This window comes from Epinephelus lanceolatus, chromosome 24 (genome assembly GCF_041903045.1).
Source record: "Epinephelus lanceolatus isolate andai-2023 chromosome 24, ASM4190304v1, whole genome shotgun sequence".
Lineage (NCBI taxonomy): Eukaryota > Metazoa > Chordata > Actinopteri > Perciformes > Serranidae > Epinephelus > Epinephelus lanceolatus.
The window spans coordinates 5,410,905-5,437,226 of record NC_135757.1 but is presented as its reverse complement, the minus strand read 5'-3'; the positions used below and the strand labels follow the sequence as shown (position 1 = coordinate 5,437,226).

The window sequence follows — 26,322 nt, the reverse complement described above, 5'->3', positions numbered from 1 at the left end:
TGCTTCATTTCAAGGGCCAAGAGGTAGTGGACAAGGGCTAGGGGTAGTTGGGGGGGGGGGGGGGGGGGGGGGGTTTTGGGATTGGGCCCAAATCTGATGGGGGGTATTGGAACACCCCCATCCCAAGAAAAAAGCTACAACCCTCTCCATAAATTAAATATGAAGTACAACATTAATGACTGACACCATCACACATAAATATAGCTTCAGAAATTATTCATGATTTATGAGAGGTGAAGGGGTGGTGCCAAACCAGGTAGGCACTTAAATATGTTTTTATGCACTGGGGAGGGAGTTATGCGTTTTGTTCTCTCTAGGAAAGGGACATTCAACTTTAAATATCTTGGATTTATTTTAAATACCCAAGACATGTTTCTTGAACACATTATAAATGGACCTCCCGTTGTATTTGCATGGTCCTGTTTAGATAGATCTGAAATAAGTACCATATTAACCACAGCATTTATTTTTTTTAGCAGAGAGCAGAAAACAAAACCAACTGTCTTCCCCGTCATCACGTCATGACCTCATGTTACCTTTCCTTATTTGCCATGCAAACATGGTATTGTGCCATGCTTACCCCGGTACTTCCTCTTTGTGGCTACAGTAAGTCGCTGTTTGCATAATCCTGTATGTATATCGAGCTAAAATAAAAACCATAATTTTGTTGCAGAAAGCTAAGGCTTATCTTATCCCTGTCATGATGTCATCACTTTATGTCAACATATGTGTCTGCAAACACAGTATTTTGCTGTAATTGCACCATGATTTCCCCGTAATGCCTGCGGGAGAGCATTGTTTGCATGATCCTGTATACATCAATCTAAACTAAAAACCATAATAGCCATAATTTATTGCAGCAGAAACGTTTGACACTGGGAATGACATCACTGCATAATGTTATGTGTAGTGTAAAAAATAAAAATGACCATATCTCAACAACTAAGTAATGTGCATGGTTTAAATAACTTAAGGAATATAAAGAAATATTTTGTTTATGTTTCTACATGTAGCAGTCTGTTAGATAATTATTTATTTTTTTATAATTTTGTAAAATCTGATTTTTAAAAAAAATTGTATATTTTTTAATGACACAATTTAAATACTTCCACCAGTTACTATGGTTTATTGACTCACATAACCTTTTAGCTTAGGCTGTACAGATTTTAGGGATATGAAGCATTTGAAGATACTCCAATAACTGACATCCAAAGAAGCACAAACTTTGTAATGTTGAGTTCAAAGGGTTAAACATCTCCAAAATCATTTATCATAGCCAGCCACATGGAATATGGTTATTTGTGGTGGAGGCAGGGTCATGCATTTTCCTGCAGTACCTAAGGGAGGCTCAATGAAAAATATCTGCAGTGCCAGGGAAGGTCATGATATTAAAAATATATTGAATAAACAAAGTCACACCTGAGCCTCCCCTCTGACAAGTACAGTACACTCCCTTATTATTTTATTATTAAGTATTTTATTCACTGAGTTGGTGTGGAAGTATAATATCCCTGAATCTAAAACCTATAAAAATGTGAGCGCATTAAATCTATTTTGCAAACCACATCACCACAAAAGCATTTTCAGTCCTCGACATCATGAATTTTGGGAACCCCTGCTCTCCACCAGCTGCTGGGAGAGCCCTGCAGTACCGCACACAGCCGCGGCGGCGCCAGAGAGCGCCCGCACAGACACACACACACCGCTCCGCTAAAGATGTGAAAATGGCGGAGCTACAAATGCTTCTGGAAGAGGAGATTCCAGCTGGACGAAGCGCACTACTAGACAGTTTCACCAATTTGGAAAGAGTCGCGGAGTACTGCGAGAGCAACTATGTCCAGGTATGCTGTCTCGCGTGTGAAGGAAAAGGCGGTGTAGTTTGTTTTTTTGACGGGCATCACGGTGGGGCGAACCGATGCTAGGCTAGCTGCGGCTAACGCTGCCGTGTTAGCTAGCTAGCCTCGGCTAAAGCAAAAACAAGACATTTAAACGCATTATTTGTTATCTCCTCACTGCATTCGCGTCAATGGGCATCAACATTGTGTATGGGTTCATATTTGTATCGACATAAGTGTGTGTGTGGCTTGTACATCCATCGAGGCTATCGCGTTAGCTTGTTAGCCTGCTAGCCAGCTGCTCGGCATCACCCCACGGTCTAAATAACCAAACAGGCACCGTGAAAATCAATTTCTGTGCTCTCTGCGGGATCAATCACCGCCGCTACAGCAGCCAGCTGATTGTGCACCGGCCGGAGATGTAGGACGCGATGTGAAGCCAGATTAATCTGCGATGAGCTTTGGTTTGACAGAAGATTAACCGCCGTGACAATATTACCAACAACCACTGATTTATGATGTTGGGCTGAGATACTGCGACTTGCTCTTACAGCTGTATAATGCACGTGATTCATGGCTTTAACCATTTTAAATGCTCAATTTAAACCAGGCATTGCCTTGATCTGTGTCTTCATTCATGCATTGCTCCTCTGGTTGGGAAAGGCAGTGCAGTGTTGCATCTCTGGTCAATTGCTGTTGACTTGTGTGTGTGTGTATGAGTGTAATTAATCCCATCCAGAGCTTTTGATTTGTAGTATTCTGCAGGTGGGAGCAGTTTTGGTCACCTCATGCTATACTCCACATTATCACAGGATGTGGGATTTGGGACCAGTGTGTTAGCAGGGAGAGGTTTTGACAAGGTGTGATGCTGAAATTTGACATCCTTGATGAACAGGACTGATCAGGTCTGACAGGTTGTCCTGTGAAGGCGGTGGCGGCCCTTGGATGTTGGCAGCTTGCTGTCTGGCTGGCTGCCCTGGTTTTCTTCTCACTCTGCAAGGTTTTCCCAGCTGCTGTCAGATGGGTATTAGCACTTATAGATCAGCTGGACAGGAGTATTTGTCGGAGGGATATGAAGTGGAATACATCTCTTCTAATGCACATTTTCGCTCTGTCTTGTTGGGAAAGCTAGATTTCTTGTCACGTTAGTTATGTAGGAATGGACACTTGTTGAAGTGGGTTTCATATGTGATGAATTCTTCAAATTTAAAACCACTGTGGCCAGGATAGTGTAGTATAGTTTATCATTTGTGTGAATTAAAATTCCTCCTTTATTTTCACAGTAAAGTGTCTGATGCCTAGTGCATTCCTGGCGTCATTTGTGTTCCCACAGTGACTTTCAGCAACCACCTGAGGAATAAAGCTGGCTTGTTTCATTCGGATCTCACTTGTGTATTGGAAGAGTCATAGTGAGACAAGGCTGTGTCATATTCAGAGCCTTCGGGCAGTTGCATTGCACCCTGGACCATATTCAGGTGGATGTATCCCAGGATCATTTTCAGCTAATAAAACCCAGTTGGCGCAACTAATAATAAGACATTACATCATACAGGTTTCACCAGCTACTATGACATTTAAAATATATTTTGGTCTGTAAATAATTTCATTAAATATTTAGGGAAATAGACAAAAACCAAACAATGGAAGGGACTTTCTCCAAAACAGTATAAAACAAGACAGTACGATTCACAATTTAAAGCAGTAATACATAAACATGCCTATTCCACCCAAATTTAATTCATTTTGACTCTTTGTTGATAACAAATTTCAATTTAACAAAAGCTTTGCACTGACAAAATACAGCCCACAGGCCAAATCTGGCCCCTGGTAACTAATTGATAGCGAAAAGAAAGGATTCACACTTTTTGAATAAGGTGCCAGAGTACATCAAAAAAGCACGAGTGAGGACAGCAAACAGTGAAAGGTTAAAAATTTGCCTTTATTTTTAATGTTTATTCATTGTATTTGATAATTATTATTAATGTTTGTTTATTAAACGGCCACTGGCTTCCTGTCATTTTGCAAAAGGGGATCACGGGCAAAGCAAGTTGAGAATCCCTGTGCTAGATCAGAATTTTTTGTTGCTGAAGTCACTGATGTTTGTTGGATCACAGAAACATTTTTTAGTGAGGAAACGCCTGCTGGAGCAGCAAATAAGACATTGTATCATGCATGCTTGACCAGCTACTTTGACGTTTTGAATTTATTTTGCTCAGTAAATAAGTACACAAACAATATTGTTTGTTTTTTAAATCTATAGAACGTTTTATTGATTGTACATTTCTGTTAATTAATAGGAATGCACTAATATTGGCGCCGTCTTGAATACCAATTTGGGGGCTTTCATGCTTCAGTGATGATTACCTGCAAATTTTCATAGCTTTGACATGACATGATTGGATCGGGGAGGAGGGTAAAAGTAATCAAATCATATTCATGTATGCTGATTAACCTCCCGCCCCGACTTTTAGTAGGACACACAAATCTGGCAGTGTAAAAGGGTCTATAGAGAGGGGGAAGAGATGGTGAAAGGTGGACTGTTGCATACAGTGTTTCTGGAAGTTATTAATAACTCAGATGACCATCCACATTTTGTCTCAGCTGTTCTGTTCCTTGCTGGATAGCAGGGGTCAGTGACTGCACTAAGGACAGTGGCCTCATTCATGTCTGACCCTCACCACCCTCTTTCACTTTCCTCCACCAATGTACTGATGAAAGAACAAAACATAAAACAAGGCATTCAGATAATGATTTAGATGTCAATTACTGTGGCAGTGATTGAAGCTTTAAAGCATGTGGGTCACCCGCAACCAGTATGATCCACTACATCAACGTCAGGGCCGATACTGACCTCATTAAGAGGATCGGGTATCAGCCAGATGTGACCGATCAATATTAAATGCGAAATCTTTATCAATAGCGTGTAGTTCAGTGTTTCCTCCACTAGTTGCGGGTGTCAAGGCAATCCCTGGCATGCTGCCTCACATAAATGAGTTTCACACTGAATTTTCTTCAGCCACTAACCCAAGGCGTATACAGTTTTGCTGTGGCTCATAGGTCGTAAGTCCATACATCCATCTTCTCCTTCCCAAAAATGTAGTCCATTAGCAGGTGTAGCCAGTAGATCAAGAATGTCTGTGTTCAGCCCTGCAGGTAGCAGCTGCGGCTACACTCGTGACTTTTGCCACATAACCTGTTTGTCTTCATACTTAATGCTGCGCCCTCCACACTCCTCCAAGTGATGCTGTCTGTGTGCAGACTGTGTTTGATGATGTGTTGGATTGGAATGCAGTTTCTCACAAATTGATCTTGCATCACATGCTCCGTCTGTTTCGCATAAAAGGGAACAGACATGTCATCGCTCTGAGGATGCTGCTGTTTCAAGTCGTGGGGACGGCCCCTGCCTGTAGCTTCTCTGGGCTGCTTCTTGTCATGTTGTTATCTTTATTCAGTTTTATAATCATCTAATATTTCTTAAGGAAAAAGTTTGCATCTGCTATGTTTTACAGATGTGAACAGATTCTTCTTATTTCCTGACTTACATTGGACATGTCAGTATCTTGGGGCAGGGGGCCATCCTGCCAGTTGACACCCACAGCGTAACTTTAGTGGTAAATTAAAAGAGGATTGAATAAAATCAATCAGTCAGTCAATATCCAATCACAACCCAAAGGCAGCTGTGACCCAGAGTGTGCTGTAATCAATTTGCTGCTATGCTGTACACACAGAAGGAAGTGCACGCCTGCTTGGAAATTGATAATTAATGGTTTTGTTTCAGGGCTGCAACTAGTCATTTTCATTATCTATTACTCTGCAGATTTTTTTCCAGATTAATCGATTAAAATGCCAGAAATTGGTGCAAAGCGACCATCGCATTTTCCCTTTAATGGCTCCTTCTGCCCGTCCACCAAATGTTGAAAAATGTCCGTCACTTTTTTCGAGAGCCCAACATGGCATCTTGAGATTGCTTGTTTTTTGCAGAAGCCGACAATAGTCTGTTAACTATCACTTACGACAAGTTCAAGCTGCACATCTTCACATCTGAGAAGCGTGAACAGGCTGTTAGGCATTTTCACGATGCATAGATCACGTCGAATATATACACTTTTACTTGAATAATTAAGGACTTGAGTTCTGTACCTCAGCCGTGCATGCTGCGATACATTCAGTGTCAGTAAGGAACACAGCTTCCCAGCAGCAACATTAGCTGATCCATCTGCCCTTTGATGCTCCTGTTGACGTGCCCACGCTGCCTCACAAGTCTCCTTTCACACTGGCTGGCTGCAGCTCTATTACATGCTCACTTCCTTACCATTAAGGGTTTTTTTTTTTTTTACCTTAAATGTTGCTTCTTGGCACTGAAACCTTGGATGCAGCAGTTTTCCTCCTTCATCCTGCTGCAACAAATTGCATTCAGGGTCCTTAATCTCGACTAATCATTTTTATAGGCAAAATGCACACGTTCTTCAGCAGGGGAGAGATTTACAGAGCTGTATTATGGCCATTCATGAAACGTAAATGCCCACTGATCACTATTGGAAATGTTATTTTAATCTGTTGCTTTAATTACAACAGAGATATGAGTTATATGTGTTTTTACTGTGTGTTAATGGTCAACTTCCTGTTCTTTTATGTGGATTAGCCTAGTTTACACACAGAAAAATAATTTGCCACTATCTTGTCAGACTTTTCATGCTTCCTTTTTGTCTAAAGTTACACCGATCGATCAGCTGGTGACCAGAATTGTCACATTTCCAGCTTGATTGGTTGTGAGCGGTGACCGGTGTACTGCACGATGGTTCACACACATTCATTGTCACGGCTGCTGCAACACATTCTCAATCCCATGTCGTCAAATTTCATCACTCTGTCACGTCCTCTTGTTTGGGGATTTTCAAACCCTCTCAGTGACTTAAGGCTGGTTCACATTACACGATTTTCACCCTGATTTTGCGCCACAGAGACTATCGTAATCTTTTGAGTGTTCATACCTGGCAAGTTGTGTTTCTGTCAGCGGGAGTCTCGCCAACTGCGTTACGACCTGCGTATGCACACCACAAGATTTCTCCACTGAGCCCTCGCCGACAGAGCCCCAGATAACGCGGTGACGTCACCAGACTACATTTTTTAACTCGGAGACGACACATCGTAAAGGCATGGATATTCTTCCCAGTGTTGAATCAGGCCTGGGTCCAAACACAACGCGCTCCCCATGATCCTGTGGACACCGCCATTGTTGTTGTTGCTTGCCAGCTTGTCAGTGTTGCCAGATCTTGGGAGAGAAACAAGCAACCAGGGCTGTGGAAACAAGCCCAAAAGAAGCGACTATCATGCGTTTAAATAACTTATTAGATGGATATATATAGAGGAAGGTGACGTTTAGAGAGCAAGCCCAAATAAGCAACTCCACTTTAGAAACAAGCCCAAAGTCGGGGCTTAATAAGCAGACCTGGCAACCCTGCTGCTTCTCCTCCTCACATTTCTTCCGTCCTCCTGCGTGCTGACGTGGGACATATTCCACCTCTCATTGGCTGATGCTCTTTGTCAGTCATGTCACACTTCTCCAGTTTTCTAGCATGCCAGATTTCCAGTCACAGACGAGGGGGCGACTTGCTCATAGGCTTGTTCACACATGAGGACTTGTCGTGGCAGACTATCTGCCGACTCAGCTCCGACCCAAGGTGGCTCTCAAGATCCTCTGCGACGTCAAAATCGCGGTGAAAATCGTGTAATGTGAACTAGGCTTTATTCAAACCATACGGGAAAAAATTATTCCCTTGCATGCTGCACATGGTTTGAAAGCTCACACTAACTAGCTGCTTTATACCCACAGAGAGAAAAGTCTCGTTCAGCTTCTTTTACCACGTCATATGGGATGAAGGTTCGTGCACTAGCAGCATGAAATAATATGATGTCAGGATGAAGATGTGTTCAAAGATTGCAGTTTTAACATTTGTTGCACAAAACAAGCTGAATTGTCACCCTCCTCACTCTGGACACACTGCTCCATTTGCACACCTTAATGCAAATATATCTTATAAATGTTTCTCCTCTGTGCTGTCCTTCCTCTCATCTAGTCTCCAGACAAGCAGAGGGCGCTGGAGGAGACCAAGAACTACACCACCCAGTCTCTGGCCAGCGTAGCCTACCTGATCAACACGCTGGCCAACAATGTCCTGCAGATGCTCGACATCCAGGCGTCGCAGCTCCGCCGCATGGAGTCCTCCATCAACCACATCTCACAGGTGGGCGGCTAACACACAAAGGCTTCATAAAATAGCTCCACCTTTAAGCCATGTCACAGATGACACCTTCAGGTACTTGAATCTCCCCTGTCTCTTGTTCTCAGACGGTGGACATCCACAAAGAGAAGGTAGCTCGGCGGGAGATCGGCATCCTCACCACCAACAAGAACACCTCCCGCACACACAAGATCATCGCCCCAGCTAATCCAGAGAGGCCTGTGCGCTACATCCGCAAGCCCATCGACTACAGCATGCTAGACGACATGGGCCACGGAGTCAAGGTGGTCATTTTGTTCTTTTCCCCTTAATTTCATCAATTAGACTTAATTGTGTGGATGACTCACTGCTGCCAGTGCGAAGGGGAGGTCTTAATAAGCGCTGTTGGCTTTTATTGATGGGATTTAAAGTGAAACTAATTACTAGTGGTAAATTTGGGCAATAGATAAACCTGCTGGTGAAAGAAATGGGAATCACACCAACTACACGCCACTCTATAAAGGGAATTTGGTCATTCTCAGTGTTTAAAAAAGGGGTTTTAAGTTGCTCTAGTATTATTTCTTTGTCAAAGTCTGGGAGAAGTGTGTTGTGTTAATGTGGGTTATTCACTGCAGAAAAATCCAATGGGAAGGACTTTTAGAGGTCAAACAGTCACTATTGGGTTTCAAGTAATGTAAGAATAAAATCAATGACTCTGCTTTTCAGCAGGGTGGGAAACGAATGTCACACAGGATATAAATTCGGCTAAATATACTCTGTGTTGTTATAAATCCGTCACCTGCTCCTGCTAACAGGTTCCTGTGCAGTGATCTTGTTATTTACTAAATGGTGACAGTGGCTGATTTTTGGAAAGCTAGTTTCACACTGACTCTGTGAACAAAGAGACGGCTGTTCTCCAGAAAATGTGTATCTTCAACCTTACAAAGGTCTCAAAGAACAGATTCCTTAGATGTCAACACTGAGCCATTGTCGGCTGAATGTAACCAGCTTGTGCCACATGCATGAGTAATTGTTTTCTCTCCTCCTTTACGCACTAATCCTCTGATTTCTTCTTCTTTTTCTCTTTCTGCTTGCCCTAATTTTGTCTTTATAATCAACTGTAGTGGTTGCAAAGGTTTAAGGTAAGTCTTTCAAAATAAGAGCCTCAGTTTTGTGATTTCTGAGTGAGTTCTTTTGGTTTTGATTTGCTGTGAGAGCTGTCTTTGCTCTTCTTTCTTTTACATTTTAAGGAGTCTGTTTGCCGTTTAAGTCATATTGGGAAATATGTGTATTTGTTTTCTTGTCGCGATTAGATGGGTAGATTGATACCACTCATTTCTGTTCAATACACTCACTAATTAACATATATATCTAATGTTCAACCCAAGCTGATGCCTAGTTCACACTACACAACTTGCTGGTTTGTATCGGGGGTCTTGAAGTCATCGTGGCTTTCACACGACATGACTAATTGGCGACAGGAGGTCAAACACTACAAGATCATTCACCAGGATGAGTCCCTGATGAGAATGTCTGGTTTCCAAACCACTGATGCGTGAGACAGGATTTTTTTTGTTGTCATTGGCCGACTGTTCCCACGTCTTCACTATTTACAGGCTGTTTCCTGTTGGTGCAACAACAACAACAACTTTGGTCTGTGTTGCAAACAGGTTCGTCACCATACCAGAATTTCAGCAGTCGATACCAATACCAGTGAATTTCCACGATTCTCGATACTCATTCGATACCATGCTAAAAATCAAAAAACAGATATTGAAGCTCACTCACCTTGAATTCTGTCAACAAGTCAGGGTGTCTGTCTTTAAGTGTTTAGCCAGGATTGAAGTGTTTACGTCTTTGGTCTGGAAACTTCGGAGGCACTGGTTTTTGCGAGTTTATAATTACTCCGCTTTCATCTGCCTCAAATGCAAAATATCTCTACACACGATTCGTACTACCTGACTCTTGGACAAGCCGAGGTGTTGTGGCTCCAGCAGCACTTGTTTGAGCTTAGATTCTCTGGCCGAGCCTGGCGCGACCGTAATTTCCCGCCACTATCCTCGGGCTCGGACGGGTCGGGCTCCTCATAATAGACCTAGGCTATGGAACCAGCGATCACACCTTGACGGCGCCACTGGCCACGCACCTGTGAGTCATCGACGGTGACAACGTGTGTGTCGGCTTTCGTCGAGTGTACCAAGTGCAGCATGATGCTGGTATATGACAGCAAAAAGACAGGGACCTCGACAGTTAAGAGGCACATGACGAAGGCTTGCCATGGAAAGAAAGACGAGACTCAGCCTTCAATGTCCACGTTTGTATGCTTAAAAAAATTCGGGTTTAAACCGGGCTCAGACTCGTAATTACAGTTGAAGGGACGGGCCAGGACGGGCTCGGACAGAATCTGCACGGGCTCAGGTGGGGTCAGGCTGGATTTCTTTGGGCCCGATCTAAGCTCTAGCACCTGTAGAAGCCATTGTTTCTAGCAAAGATGATGGAGAACAGGTGTTCTTCTTCGGCGCTCGTCCTCGGCATAGACTGACGTGCGTATACTGCCCCCGTCAGTTCTGACAGGAATCGACACGGGCCACCCGTACTTACGGTACCGAAAACAAAAAAGGTACAGACGTATGTTTTGCGTGTTAGCATCGCCTTGGTACCGAAGTATCGGTTCTTATGACAACCCTAGTTGCAAACACAAGGCATACTGTATTGTTCTTATTTTTAGTGCTACAACATCCCAAGGTTTCCCCTTCACACCTGTCTTGCACGCTCATTGGCTGCAGCTTGCCGACACGTCCCTGACAAGCCCCCAGGAAGTGCACCGGGCTTTGAAGCCAAGTTGACACAGTGGTCAAACCATGAAATTACAACTCCTAGGTCCGTTGCGCGATGCCATGGGGCACAAAAAGACTTTCACCTCCGGACTGTCTGTATATCAGTGTATTCATTTTTTTGAACGTCACAGCCCCCCTGGAATGACTCGTTTCGCTATCAGGATTTTATCCATTACGTCTGATAACATTTTGAACATCTAGAAGAGGCGCAAGATTGAGAAGAAGCTTTTGTAGGGGAGCTCCGAAATCATGGCTAAAGTTTTGACAAGTGAACTGTGGCATAAGCAAACCGTCTCCTGGCTCCATCTTCATATTGAACTGACAGTTATGAGAGCGGTATCAATCTTTTCATCTGATGCCGCATGAAAGTGAATAAATATAATTCTCCAACAGCTCCTTTAAAGACAGATTCATGTTGTGACACTTTTTGTTTCATATGTTTAAATTTCCCTGCCTCTTACAAAGAGATTCCTACAACCATGTTCTCCTCCCACAGGCCAGCGCTCAGAACATGAAGGCCGGAGGAGGCGGCCTGCCTCGCACCAATCCCCCCACACAGAAGCCCCCCAGCCCGCCCATGTCAGGGAAAGGGACCCTTGGGTATGTAACGGTGTTCAGATGGACGCAAGGAGTGCAGAGATGTGTCCGTCAGAGGCCGAATGTATCTGTGTTTCTTTGTGGCTTTGGGAGCATAACCACAAGCCCTTCAGACGGGCCTGGTTGCTCCCAGTTTCATCATCAACCCTTTACCTCCTTGTTTAATTAGTGTCTTTAGGGGGCTTTAAAATGCACTTCAGTGCCAGCTCTCAGCACAGTGGTGTTCTTTGTTTCGGTTTTTCATCTGTGCTGGTCAGACAGGGTCGGCAGGATCCTTCTTTTAAGATTCTCAACCTCATTTGTTCCATTCACCCTCTCTCTCCATATGTAGGAGAGGTTTTCACACCAAACTGCAGGCTGAAATCTGGCTCCTTATACAGTTTCTTGCACACATACTGTACATACATCATAAAGCATATGCTAAGCACACGCTCATGAGTTTCATTTGACGGCAGCAACAGGGGAGCACAGCGAGGCAAAAGAGAGATACTAGAACATTTCTGTTGTTTGGTAACATTAAACTTGAATATTCTGAACATTGACACCCACTTTGACACGAGGGGAAGGCAAGGCCGCCACCTGCCTACAAAAATCGTACCTGGACGATTCACACAGCTCACACAAACTTGAATGTAACATGGATAAAAAGCATTCAGAAAGCACCGAGGCCTGAAAGCGATCCTTCCTGCAGTGAGACGAGGAGACTGATCACACAGCCACTGCGCCGCTTCAGGCAAAAAACACTGACATTTTACTGAAGTAAAGGGTGCTCGAAACATGAAACTGTCAAATTTGAGCATGCAGTTTGATAAAATACAAAGAAGGCATGTGATTGGTTCTGGAAAGCCCCTTGTGTTGTGACTGAGCCCGGGTTTCAGCGGGCCGTTGTGTGCAAGCGGCGTGCTCTCAGATCTCCCAACCTTTTATTGGCATTTGTCTAATGTCAGGAGACCGGAGGGACGTGATCACAAAGGTCACAGCCAGAAATTTAACTGCTCCTGATGGCAGCATTAATCAGGGGGGGAATTACCAGCAGCTACCAGTTGGACGATGCTAAATTTTGACTTCTTTTTGTTCTGATTTTGTTCTGCTTTACTTTCTAATCAGAGTACAACCTCTTGATTAACCAGAGTAATGTAGAGAAACTGTTTTATTGTTCTTACATCTTGTCTGTAAGCGCTCAGGATCCCAAAGATGGAGGTGCTCTTGATGTGTTTCTGTTCTGTGTGTCTGACTGTTGAAGGTATCTCTTATCCCACAGGGACTGTTTCGTGCAGCACATAAATGTGGTGTTCTTGTCACCTGTGGGACCTTCCCGGGCGTCAAGTGCCGTTTGTGTTTCTGTGTGTGAAAATGTGTGTGTTCCTACGTCAGCCCCCTCTCCATAACCTTCAAGAGTTGTCTGTCTCCGAGTCTGTGAGTGATTGAGTGTGCCCACCCCTTCATATCGACCCTCAGAGATGTGCGTGTGTGTGCGTGTGTGTGTCCGTCCCTTCAAGACGCATGCCGATCAACCACAGCTCCAACCCCCCATGACGCACCTCCTGCCGCAGCCTGTGGCAACGGGCGGACATCTTACTTTTTAATTTGTCTTCTGTTGTTCCTCTTTGTTTTTTCAAATTTACTTTCAGTTGTGTGTTTGTGACCCAGCCCGCCCACTCCTGGCTGCCCCATATTCCTCATAGCAACGTTTTGCCATAGCAACAGTGCTCAGAGATGGGTCACCCCGCTGTGTCAGCTGGGAAATTTACATGCCAGTACAGCTCCTCAGTCCCAGATCAATAAATCTCAGGGTTGTGTTTTTCTTTCCCCCATTTTAAAACTGAGGACATCATCAGCATAGCGCTGCTGTCGGGTAAAAAAAACCAAACAATTGTACGTTTTTATTTAATGAATTTGAAGATTTCTAGCTCACAATATGTAGGCAGCCGTGCTCAGAGACACTGTGGCAGAGCAGATGGGAATTTAATTCAAATCAGCAGTCACTCTGGTGTCGTTTTTCAGGACTTAAAGCCCCACAAAAATATTATCATATCGTTTCAGGATCACAGCTTTTTAGTCTTGTTTTCAGTATAAAACACACAAACACAGACTTGACAGTGTTCTGCATAAATGCTTATATTTTTGCTCAACATACCAGCACACCTACATATGTGGTGTTTAGCCGACAGCAGCGATAGTCCTGACTCCGCCCTGCTCCGCCTGTGGATTCACCCCAGCCAACCCCGATGTTCACCACCTGTCATACCCCATTTTTTAAGTTTGCACTTGTTTGTTTCTTGCTCTCCTCCCCCCTCCCCTACACTTCTCTGTGGATGCCCCCCCCCCCCCCTTCGACTCCTGTCCTCCTGACCCTCTCGCAGGCGCCACTCCCCCTATAGGACGCTTGAGCCGGTGCGTCCACCCGTTGTCCCTAACGACTACGTCTCGAGCCCGACGCGCAACATGGCGCACCCACAGCAGAGCCCTGCACGCACTGCATCCGTAAATCAGAGGAACCGCACGTACAGGTACCCCCCCTCCCCCCTTCCCAGCATGCCTCTCTACACTTCTTAAACACGCCCCCTTTTTTCCTCTACCTCCTCCCCCCTTTCTTCTTCTCCTTTCCTACACTTAAAGTGCGAGCCAGCTCCTGTGAACATGCCTTCTTCTACTCTGAAATGACTCCTCGTGGAGATCTTTGACTCCCTCTTTTTTTCTTCCACCTAAAGTGTGACCAACATTAACCTTTCTGTACGCCTGCACCCAGGGAAAGCCCCGATTGGTTAATTTGAAAATCCCTCATCTGTGTGCCCTCCTCGCTGCTCAGATAAGGACAAAGGAATGAGGGCAAGGTAGAGATCCAGAGCTGTATTTAGCACGGCTAGACACAGGTTCCTATGGTAATAGTCATTAAATAGGCAGCGTCGCCCCCACAGTCCTGTCAACCCAATGTCAGCTCATCTCCCCAGACGACTCTTTCATCCCAAGCACGAGAGATATTCATAGATTCCCCTGTCTGCTGTGAGTGAAGTAAAAGTATGGGTTTTTTGGAAGGGGGGGACAACATGGAAAGTTTCGTCATTGCGCCCCATCTGTTGGCCAAATGTTTTTTAAAATAGATAACTTTCCCCGACTCTCCTCTCAGCACGAGTCTTTATCTGCACCGCTCCATCCACAGCTCATTTTCTCCATCTCTCAGCCATGCGCTCTCTCCTGTCGTACAAACATGTGTCTTGACGCTTCCTGCTTTTACAGCGTGTCGTATCTTTGTCTTTTGTCTTGTGTCGCTACTGCGTCACCTGTGTGTCCTTGGTGAGGCTTCCAGCTGCTTTTTTTATATCACTGTGACATAGTCATTTCAAAGGCATAACAGCTCACACTAACGCATCAATGCTCTTGAGGGTGCCACGTTAATAATGTGAGTTATTATTGGGAAGCCGGGAAGACTTCAACAAGCTGAACATACCGTACCTGATATGTAGCGCTCCAGGCTGGTTGCACAGTCAGTTGCAACTGAAAAACAAGGCAGGATTAGAAAGATTAATGATACCAGGTGTTTTAATCCAAAATGAAAAATTCAACTTAGCTGCATTTAAAGTAAACGATGTGTGTTTTAGCCTGTTTCCATAGCAGGAACTTTTCAAGGGGCTCAGGAACAATCTCAGGAACTCAAGAACATTACCTGCAGGACGTTAGGCGTTGGTATATTTCAACAGAAATACTTCTTATTTCAATTTTTACACAACTACTTCTGGTACTTTTTTTGTGTAAAAGCAAGCGTGAAACTCCATTTCTTGTCATATTCACAGTTGTTACCAGCCAGCCCTTCGCTTTAAGACGGTGGCTGTGTGAGTGTGACGTAGTAGATGTTGTGGGAAAGCGGCGTATAGAGTATACACCCCTCCTCCCTAAAAATAAAACCTTTTTCGTGTACTAATTTTTCATAACTGTTTATGATTTCAAACACGTGTACACAGACTCTAGTCACAGCCGTTGCAACCCTTTCTCACTCCCAGGTCGTCAGATACTGACACTTTGCCACGCCCCCTCAACAATGACATCAGACCCTCTTTCTGACTACATTTTTAAGAAGAGATGAGCAACAAATTTAACGACTTGTTCAGACCATCAGGGGAAAAGTTGTAATTAATTTTGGGCTTTCTTCTCGGAGTAATCAAAGGGACTGACTCTTCTTACATTATGCGCCATGCATTATGGGTCAAGCAGGAGGAGAGGAGACTCTGCACGGATTAATAGATAAATATATAGTTTTAGATAGATAATAAGGAGTTGACTCTCTTTAATAGACCCGCATACACAGTATAGAATTAATTTTTCTGGGATTTTTCTTCTCTAAAATGTAAATAATTCATGTGAACATACATGTGTTGCACCTGGTCTCTGTAAGTAAAGCAAAACATGTTACATAAAGTTGAATTTACTGCACTAAAAACTCTGTGCAGTAACCCAGAGCACTTTTTATTTTGAGTGTGAGTGAGAGAAGGTCCTGTAACCTGGTGCAGCTGGGTGAAAATTTAAAAGTGATTTTAACAGGCAGTGTTTTATTATGAATATACAATTTATTTTTGTCAAAGAAAAGTTCCAGAAATGTTCTGCGCTTTCAGTTGTAGCTCTTTGAAAGAAAGAAATTAGGAATTGGCCAAAATTGGAATCAGCAGGTCAGAGTTTTAAAACATTAGAAATCGAAATCGTCCAAGAAAATTAAAGTCAGTGCATCTCTACTCGTCCATTCATCAACTTCTTAGTTCCTGAGTTGGTTCCTGTGGCTCCATAGTTCCTGAAACTACTTGTCAAAAAGGGCGATATGTGAAGATTTGATTGCATTTACAGGCAGAGACAGTTTGAAATAAACAGATGAACTATTACAATTTCAAATATAAGCTTTTGCATCAGAGGTCTGAGTGTATGGAGGTGTGACAGTGTGCCTGAGCGTTTGTGGTCTGACGTGTTTGCTGCCCTACTCACCACCAGCAGTGGGAGCAGCGGAGGCAGCCACCCCAGCAGCAGTCGCAGCAGCAGCCGAGAGAACAGCGGCAGCGGCAGCGTGGGCGTTCCCATTGCCGTGCCGACCCCAGCCCCGCCCACCGCCTTCCCAGGTAACGCCTACTTCCTGTTTCTCCTCCGAGCAGATGACTGCAGGATTTCTGTGTGTGCCTGACCTCTTAACTAACTTGACTAATCTTTAGTATCCAGGATTCCTGCATGCTCTAGTGTGAGATTAATGAAAGCGACATGAGGCTGTGTAGGAACCCTGGATTGACTGGAATCCTCCCTTCTCACTCTGATCTTGTCTTGACCTCCCTCACCTGTCTTCTCTCTTCTTCCTTTTTACCTCTTTAATCCCCTCGGTTCAGCCCCCGTCCCATCCAACCCAGCCAAACCTCCCCCCAACACTGCCACCACCCCTGGACCCCCTACCTCTGCCCTAGACGGCCCCCCGCAGGCCCCTAACCCCCCTGTAGAGATCCCGCCTGTACCCCCACCCCCTCCCCAGCTCCCTGCCTCCGCAGCCCCCACTGGCACGGGCCCCGCTGCTTACGGCAACCCTGCACAAGGTGAGTGTAACCCGGTGGGAGAAGCTCGCCCACTCCTCTGCACACCCTCCATCCTGCCTCCCCCCTGCCTGTAACACCCTGATGTGCTCATCCGCTGGCATGTCATCACCCTGGATATTCAGTGGTATTGTGTGACTGCCTATTGACTGCGTAGAAGTGCAAGGTTTTTAGCAGCTTTTATTTTCAGAAGCTTTATTGTGAAAGGAATACTAATAGAGTTTACATATGTGGATTATATTGATGCCGTCGAGATTTAAAGGGGAACTAGTGTTTTTTTCAACCTGGGCCCTATTTTCCGATCTACTTTTGTCTAAATGAGTGATAGCATGTTCAATATGTGACATTTCTCCAGTATGAAGCTAGGGCTGACCTGCCTGCAGCCTGTGAGCGCGCGCTATATTAAATAATAGGGCATTCAGACAACGCCAAACCACGTCAAAATATGTCCACTAAAAGTGCATTTTTTTTCCACACAGATAGGCTCGGATTGTTAGTATAATTATCCGACAACATAACGGAAAGGAGAAATGAACGTCTGTGTTTACCTTTAGCTGGAGTTGGACATGTTCCTCTGCCTGTTGCTGCTCCCTCTCTCTCCTCGTCCGGCTCTTCAGTTTCAATGAGTAGGAAAATAGGGCCCAGGTTGAAGAAAACACCTTTTTATCTTGTGTTGTTAGAGTTTCATGTTTCTGCAGACAGGTAAAGAATTGTTAATATGTCATATTTCTTAAAGAGAGTTTGGTGTAATATTTTCTACCAGGAGCAGGATGGGAAATAATCTCGTAGTCTTGCAACATCTTGCAGCGTGTGACTAAAAGCTCACATTGTCTGTCGAAGTGAGAGGGTGTCAGACTTTTTTTAAAAGTCTTTTCAAAGTCCTTGAGAGTATGGTCAGCACAATCTGTTTAGTTTGGTTGAAGTGAACACTGGTGTCTTTGCCAATTTGGTTCGGATTGTTTAGGCTGGTGTAAAAGCTGTCAGGCGAGCTCTGGGGTGGACGAAACAGCCGGGCCGAGGCCGCAGTAGAGGCGCAAGACATTTAAAAGCCAGATGGATCTTGTGATCATATATGTGGTCAAGGTTATGACTGTTGAGGGCGTTGATTGAGTTTTCTTTTTCCTTTTTATACAAAGTGTAGAAAATGTTGGTGAAACACGACAATGCAGTCCGACAGGCTTCCATTTAACATTAACATTTAGCCTTATTTTATCAGCTCCAGCACCTTCCTCCTCAAACAAGCAGGTGCTCAAAAATGAATTCAACTTTAAAGGTCACTCTTGAGCACTTCAGAATATTTATCAAAATTCATGTGGAATATCAAAAGTCTCAGCAGCTCCTCCGCCACCTGCCTCGGGTTTCCCATCTTCCACTGCTGCTCTTCATCTCTCACAGCATCTCATCAGCTGCTTGTGTCTGTGTCGATGATGATGATGATGATGTTTCTCTGATGTTTAATGCATGAGCTGTGTGGTGAAATGCTTGCACAGTGAATTCTTCATTTATGTGATTTTATTCTGCCCTTTTTGTCGATGTTGTCGTTGTGTCAGTTAATGGCAGTGCTGCTGTTAAGGGAAGCAAATAAACCCTGTTCGCCAAATGTTAACACTGATGAATTAATTTGAATCATTTAGTCAATAAAAAGTTTGTTGCCATTTTGTTACGGCTTCTGCCAGGAATTATCGCTGCTTTGTTTGCAGCTATTACTATAAAATATTCCAAAGCAAGCTCCCGTTTTTATAACTGTTAATGAATATTTAACATTTAAATACAGGCCTGGGCCAATTTCCTGGAGGCTAAACATGCCAGCATTCACTGACTCTTTGCCGCCCCCTGGTGTCGCCTCCTCTCAGGTGCTCCTCAGTTCTACAGCATGAACCGCCCGGTGCAGCAGCCCCAAAACTCGCAGGTGGGAGGCTCGCTGCCGTACCGCAGACCCTCGTCCGTCACCGGTCAGCCCAACATGGTGCACAACCAGAGCCAGCTCAACGGGGGACCGCACTTCGCCCAGAACCAAGGTACTGCTTACGTGTGTGTGTGCGCGCAAGAAAAGAAAGACAATTATTACCTTCACATTTTCCTTCACAAGTTCTTAAACATAAAACCTCTTAGTGTATTTTCAAAGTAATGAATTTAATTCACTGAAAACAACTTACTCATCTAGATTTGACCCTAAATGAGGTGTATGGACATATTTAATACACACAGTGACACCTGTTAATCTGTGGTTGAAATCCAACAACCTCAACCTCTTTATTTCCCAGTCTTCTTTCCTGTGACCTTAAATGAACTGTTCCTTCTTTTTTTTGTGAAATGCTCTGAATGAAAGAGTCCAGCTTCTCTCCCGGCCTGTAGATCTCAGAGGGGAGCAGGTCACCAGTCTGTTATGTTTCTGCATCTTTAATGAAAAGATCTCCTGTCTGGTTTTGTGCTCTGGCATTTCCCATCAACTTTGCTGCCTTCACTGGACTTCACCAGCTCTCTCTGTCCTCACTGCTCTTTGCAATCTTCTGTCCTCCATTTGTCTCTGACACTGTCTGGTTTTACTGACGCACTTGTGATCTTCTGTAGTTTATTTCTGCAGTAGGTGTTGAAACTGAAATGGTGAATAGCCTGAGCTTTCCTTATTAGTTTATGTGGAATAAATGTGAGATTTATAAAAGAAAGAGCAATTATTTTAGATCTGTGTGTGTTAATGGAGGATAGCTCTGTGATGGAAAAAATATATTGATATCCCGTACATAGTTGTTATAATGCCCAGCCCTAGTTAGCTGTGCTGATGCTAATTTTTGCTAGCGACAAACAGGCTTAAATCTGCCACATGGGAGTCCTGTCCTATATCCTGTGTCTCTGTAGCTGCAGGTGGAACAAAAATAATAATAATGATGGATTTGTCATGTCTGTGCTTTGCTAAAATAATTGTTTCCATGCTGTGAATGTTGCATTTACTCTCTGTTGTTCCTGTTCGTTAACTCTTCTGTGCTTCTCTTGGTTATTCTAACCTCATTTTCTCCTGTCTCTGCTGTCCCTCCTTCTCTCTGGCCTCCTCCTCCATCTGTGTGTGTTGATACTGTTTGGTGATAGCAGGCCCGCTCGCACCCCCTCCCCCCTCCATGCAGATCACCCCTCAGCTGCCTCTGATGGGCTTTGTGGCCCGAGTTCAGGAGACTAGTAAGTGGCTTTTAGCCCCCTCACTCCCCCCACTGCATGATCACTGTTTGTTTTTAGTCCTCTCCCAAACAGGTAGTGTAAGTGATTGGTCCCCTTTGGTGGAATAGTTTCTTATTGGAGTAACGAGTGATCAACCTCCAACATAAGCTGGGTCAGGGATCTGCTGCCGCCGTCTTAGATTATAAATGTGTAACTCTGTCAGAGTGAGAACTCAGGAGACGTTTTGTTATGAATTGAGTATTATTATCACTCTGTCACAGGACATTTATTTTATACCTGTATTAGTGCATATAACAAACATCATGGTGCACCAGGTGACTCTGTTATGGAGGTCCATATCTGCCTATGTGATGAAAAATCCTGTAAACCATTCCAATGAATAATAATGACTAAGTATCTTAAATTACGGAGAATCTTTCTCAAAATGACTTAGTCTCTAAAATTATGACTTAGTTTCTCAAAATAATGACTTAGTATCTCAAAATTATGACTTAGTCTCTAAAATTTTGACTTGATTTCTCAAAATAATGACTTAGTATCCAAAATAATGACTTGGTATCCCAAAATAATGACTTAGTGTCTAAAAATAATGACTAAGTATCCCAAAATAATGACTTAGTGTCTAAAAATAATGACTAATTATCCCAAAATAATGACTTAGTATGGCTAAATTATGACTTGGTTTCTCAAAATAATGACTTAGTATCCCAAAATAATGACTTAGTATCTCAAAATTATGACTTAGTCTCTAAAATTTTGACTTGATTTCTCAAAATAATGACTTAGTATCCCAAAATAATGACTTGGTATCCCAAAATAATGACTTAGTGTCTAAAAATAATGACTAAGTATCCCAAAATAATGACTTAGTGTCTAAAAATAATGACTAAGTATCCCAAAATAATGACTTAGTGTCTAAAAATAATGACTAATTATCCCAAAATAATGACTTAGTATCTCAAAATTATGACTTAGTCTCTAAAATTTTGACTTGATTTCTCAAAATAATGACTTAGTATCCCAAAATAATGACTTAGTATCTCAAAATTATGACTTGGTGTCTAAAAATAATGACTAAGTATCCCAAAATAATGACTTAGTATGGCTAAATTATGACTTAGTTTCTCAAAATAATGACTTAGTATCCCAAAATAATGACTTAGTATCTCAAAATTATGACTTAGTCTCTAAAAATAATGACTTAGTATCCCAAAATAATGACTTAGTATCTCAAAATTATGACTTAGTTTCTCAAAATGACTTAGTATCTCAAAATTATGACTTAGTATGGCTAAATAATGACTTAGTGTCTAAAAATGATGCCTTGGTTTCTCAAAATTATGACTTAGTATCTCAAAATAATGACTTGGTATGGCTAATGTCTCAGTCTCTAAAAATTATGACTTAGTTTCTCAAAATAATGACTTAGAATCTCAAAATTATGACTTAGTATCTCAAAATTATGACTTGGTGTCTCCAAATAATGACTTAGTGTCTTAAAATAATGACTTAGTGTCTCCAAATAATGACTTAGTGTCTTAAAATAATGACTTAGTGTCTCCAAATGATGACTTAGTGTCTTAAAATAATGACAAATAATGACTTAGTATAGCTAAATAATGTCTTAGTCTCTAAAAATTATGACTTAGTTTCTCAAAATTATGAGTTAGTGTCTCCAAATAATGACTTATAGTGTCTTAAAATAATGACTTAGTATCTCCAAATGATGACTTAGTGCCTTAAATAATGACTTAGTATGGCTAAAAAATGTATTAGTCTCTAAAAAGTATGACTTAGTTTCTCAAAATTATGAGTTAGTGTCTCCAAATAATGACTTATAGTGTCTTAAAATAATGACTTAGTGTCTCCAAATGATGACATAGTGCCTTAAATAATGACTTAGTATGGCTAAAAAATGTATTAGTCTCTAAAAATTATGACTTAGTTTCTCAAAATTATGAGTTAGTGTCTCCAAATAATGGCTTATAGTGTCTTAAAATAATGACTTAGTATCTCCAAATGATGACTTAGTGCCTTAAATAAGGACTTAGTATGGCTAAAAAATGTATTAGTCTCTAAAAAGTATGACTTAGTTTCTCAAAATTATGAGTTAGTGTCTCCAAATAATGACTTATAGTGTCTTAAAATAATGACTTAGTGTCTCAAAATTATGATCTAGTATCTCAAAAATAATGACTTGGTGTCTCAAAATAATGACTTAATATGGCAAAATAATTACTTAGTTAGGCAATGCCGTGACTTAATATCACTAAATAATGACTTAGTATAGCAAAGTAATAACTTAGTATCTAAAAATAATAACTCAGTATCTCAAAATAATGACTTAATATCCCTAAATAATGACTTGGCATCGCAAAGTAAGGACTTAGTATCACAAAATAATGACTTAGTATCTTAAAAATATAACTTAGTATCTTAAAACAATGATGTAGTATCTCAGAATTATGACTTAGTATCTCTCTTTTTTTTTTGTCATCACATTGGCGGCAGTAGGCTTCCATACTCTGTACATCTGGAGTGGAATATAAGATAACTAGGGATTGTGTTTTTATCTGCCACATTGTTGTGAACAAGAACATCGCCTTCATGGCTGGCAGTATTCCATATTTTTGTCACGATGAGCAGATTGTTTTTGTTTGATTGTTTTTAATAATAATTAAGTGGGAGGTGACTTCTGGTCCCTTTGGCAGCAGATGTTGGTGGATGACCACTTGTTGACACGACAATATGTGTCAGCAAGGAAAAAAAAGACATGTAAAGCATGACATGAATAATGAAGCATGTTCATAAGCATGATCAAGTTTCTGTGTAATTATATTGTGTGGCGTCACTGTGATTTCTCTGGAGAATCCCTCTAACCAAGGTCCCTCGTTGAGTTTCTGTAAATGCATGCTGAATCAGTGTGTGCACATTTTGTTCCTGTTGTGTCACACTGTTCTGTGTTTGCACATACTGTGCTTGCAGTTTAATATTAAAGTGCTGTGGTTATTAAATTCCACAGTGAATAAAAAGCACAGCGCTGAGCATCTGAATGCATCCAGCATGGTCTGTTTCTGCTCCTGTCTCCAGTGCATGAGAATAAATCCCTGACTAACGCAGTCGTCTTTGTGCTCCGTCCTCCGCCTCTAATTGGTCCTCTTTCTCTTCCCGCCTGCCTGAAAACTATTTCCAGTCTCAGACGTGCCGCCCCCACCTCCGCCCGCCGAGGAGCCGGTGTTTGAGGAGCCCACACCTCCTCCTCCGCCGCCGGAGGACTACGAGGACGATGAGGATGAAGAGGAGTCGGCGGTGGTGGAGTACAGTGACCCCTACGCCGAGGAGGACCCGCCCTGGGCCCCACGCAGCTACATGGAGAAAGGTCAGCCTTCACTGCTCCATCCTAAAATACTGAAACAGGCATTGAGGCTGCACCACTCCCTCCGTTACTCATGTCAGCCTTACGCCAAACGTAGTATGGTTAATTCTAATTACAATTTGTCCTTTACGTTCCTGCAGTGGTGGCCATCTACGACTACGCTCGAGACAAGGAAGACGAGCTTTCGTTCCAGGAGGGCGCCATCATCTACGTGATCAAGAAGAACGACGACGGCTGGTACGAGGGCGTGATGAACGGGACCACGGGCCTCTTCCCCGGCAACTACGTCGAGTCCATCATGCACTACGCCGACTGAACAATCCCCCCTCTTGAGCTGACGAGGAAGAGGAGCGGGAGGAGCGTTTGATTGGGGAAGGGAAGGGGAGGGAGGGGAGCCAAGGGTTAAAGGTCAAAGACTTTGATCAGACAGAGCATGATCACCTCCGGGCAAAGAGAGAGAAGAGAGACAGGGGGGAAGAAGATGCAGTTTTTAAAGAAGTTGCAACATGACAAACTGATGCCCAGTCACTCTCTCGACATAGGCGCCATTGTAAAACAACCACTACTCTAGATATATCCTTCCCTGTAATATTTCTTTCTTTGTTTCTTTATTTGACTGAGGACTGGACGGTGATGGATTTATTGTACTTTAAGAGTTTTGTGTTACATTTATGAGGCCACTACATTGATTTAGCTTCATTTTTTTTTTTTGTTTTACCAATTTGCCCTTATTTTAAAAGATATTTATTTGGATTTTGTAGTGGGATAAATGGTGAGCACGTAGATGGGGCTGCTGTGAGGGATGTAGTCGGGGGTTTCCACGTGGCAGCCTCGGAGAAAGGGCTGGAGGAGAATGCCTTCATGTGTAGATTCTCTCCTGAACACTCCAGAGACATTTTAGAGAAAAATACTCCTCTATATATAAAGTATAATGCAACAACAATATCCTCGATGGGGGGGGGATAAACAGTAGTTTCAGTACTTGACAAAATATTTGTTTAGGTACCTCAGCAGAGAGTGTGCCAAAGCTGACGTTCACTAGGATAAGCACATGAAATGTCTTAAGGTGACACACGGAGCTCGATGAAAGTGGGTCAGAAAAGACGTCCGGAAGCAAACAGAGTGCTTTAAACCAAGATTTTTTTTTTTTTTTGCTTCTTTATATTTTGAAATATCTTGAGGTGTAACTCAAAAGGAGTCTAGTCACTACATGCTTCACTTTGCTGGCCAGTGTGCATTTTAACGCGCGAAGGAATCGTCATCCAGCCCTCAAATCGGAGGAAAGCGAGATCCTCAGTTGCACAGTGACCTGGATTTTGAAGTCTGCAGCACCTGTCATGAATAATAGAAGTATATTAGCTCGACTGGCGAGGCTAATCATTTGCAGTGTTCATATGCATTTGAGACGAAGACATTTTTCTTTTCTTTTTGACGTTTCACCAATGGGTCCAGAATCGGGTTTTGCTTGCAGAGCGGCAGACTGCATGTTCGACGAGGAGGGGAAAAAAAGCATTTCTTTTCTGCTCTACTGATGATTAATGTCTTAATATTTTTAGATATGGTGTGGTTTGGTTTTTGATATTCACCCACGACTACGACGACGATGCATTTAGGTCATTTCGAAGACGCTTGTGCCATATTGAAGTGTGTGTTGCTGTTCAGAGGTTATCACTTCATTTGCAATAAATTGGCCAGAGTGGGGTGGATTGTCGTTGAACAACAAATCTTTATTTTCTTTCTCTCAGTTTTCCCGAGTTGTTTTGAATCAAAAGCACATACATTTGTAGTAAAAAGGTGTAGAAGAAGAAATAATATAAATGTGAGATGTATTATGTCCTCAAAACAGGACTTACTGAATATGAAAAGATGCCAGCTGTTGTGTTGAAATGGTTCTTAACCGTCGCAAGCCCCCGATACTTCTTAACGTCGTCGGTTTAGGCGTCGTTCGTCCTCCGTAAAGTTTCCAATATGCTTGGCTGTTGGGTGTTTGCGAGGGCTCAGTGCTTGTACTTATGTCAGAATCTTTATTTTCTATTAAAAAAAAAAAAAAGAAATAATAACAAGTGGGTCTGTATGTGAGTCTTGCATGCCATTGTTCTTATCTGTACTGGTGTCCCAAAAACCTACGTGGCGAGATCACCCATTCTTAAAAAGACAAGCAGCCCTGCAGCTCTGACCAAGTACCACCAGCCTCATCCAAAGAGACTGTACAACTTAATTCAAGCCCATGTCCGAGGAGTCGCTCTCTGACCTGTGGGGGAGGAGGGAGGGAGGGAGGGAGAGATGGAGGGAGGGGAGGGACCCGGCTTCCTCCCCTCCTGACAGTAGCCGTCATTACATCAGGGGTGAGAAATCGTGTGTTTAAAGCTGCTAGTGAATCCTGCGGACAAAGAAGCAGGCCGGAGTTGAACGATGAGAAATGTAACACGCAAGATTGACTCTTGTTTCAGAACACTCGTAGGATGACACTAAAAAAAAAAAATACAAACCCAAATAAGGCCCCTGGTCTGCAGGATTCACAGCTCCCTGGAGTCACAGACGTCCCTCGGGATGTCGAGTTTAACAGTCCATAATGCCATTGTGTTGCACAGTTAAAGTTGAATTGCAGAAGTATCATATTTGTAAAATCATGAGAACAAAGACAATAAAACTATTAAGATTTATTGGTGTAGTTGATTCTTGTTTTCATGGAGAAATTATAGGATGGCTTTCTGATAATAGTCTACTCTG

The 26,322-nt window shown here is 42.8% G+C and overlaps 1 protein-coding gene across 17 annotated transcripts; it reads left to right on the top strand.

The window, feature by feature from the left end:
- Positions 1-1,673: 1,673 nt before the first annotated feature.
- On the top strand, positions 1,674-26,255 carry LOC117249913 (abl interactor 2-like). Of its 17 annotated transcripts, none has more exons than XM_033615756.2 (12): positions 1,674-1,841; positions 7,913-8,080; positions 8,185-8,361; positions 9,181-9,198; positions 11,390-11,493; positions 13,854-14,000; positions 16,465-16,589; positions 16,848-17,048; positions 18,899-19,063; positions 20,133-20,216; positions 23,410-23,595; positions 23,733-26,255. In XM_033615756.2, exons 1-12 carry the CDS (start codon positions 1,725-1,727, stop codon positions 23,906-23,908), a joined length of 1,668 nt encoding a protein of 555 aa, XP_033471647.1. In that variant the 5' UTR covers positions 1,674-1,724; the 3' UTR covers positions 23,909-26,255. The 17 variants fall into 17 exon arrangements, with proteins under 17 accessions (XP_033471647.1, XP_033471646.1, XP_033471648.1 ...); XM_033615755.2 differs by having other exon boundaries at positions 20,130-20,216; XM_033615757.2 differs by lacking the exon at positions 9,181-9,198 and having other exon boundaries at positions 20,130-20,216.
- Positions 26,256-26,322: the final 67 nt, after the last annotated feature.

Excerpts from the sequence above, each read along its gene's own strand:
- LOC117249913 (XM_033615755.2), top strand. The coding sequence starts at position 1,725 with ATGGCGGAGCTACAAATGCTTCTGGAAGAGGAGATTCCAGCTGGACGA. Across the intron at positions 16,590-16,847 it reads CCCGCCCACCGCCTTCCCAG|CCCCCGTCCCATCCAACCCA; the intron begins GTAACGCCTACT and ends CCCTCGGTTCAG. Across the intron at positions 23,596-23,732 it reads ACGCAGCTACATGGAGAAAG|TGGTGGCCATCTACGACTAC; the intron begins GTCAGCCTTCAC and ends ACGTTCCTGCAG.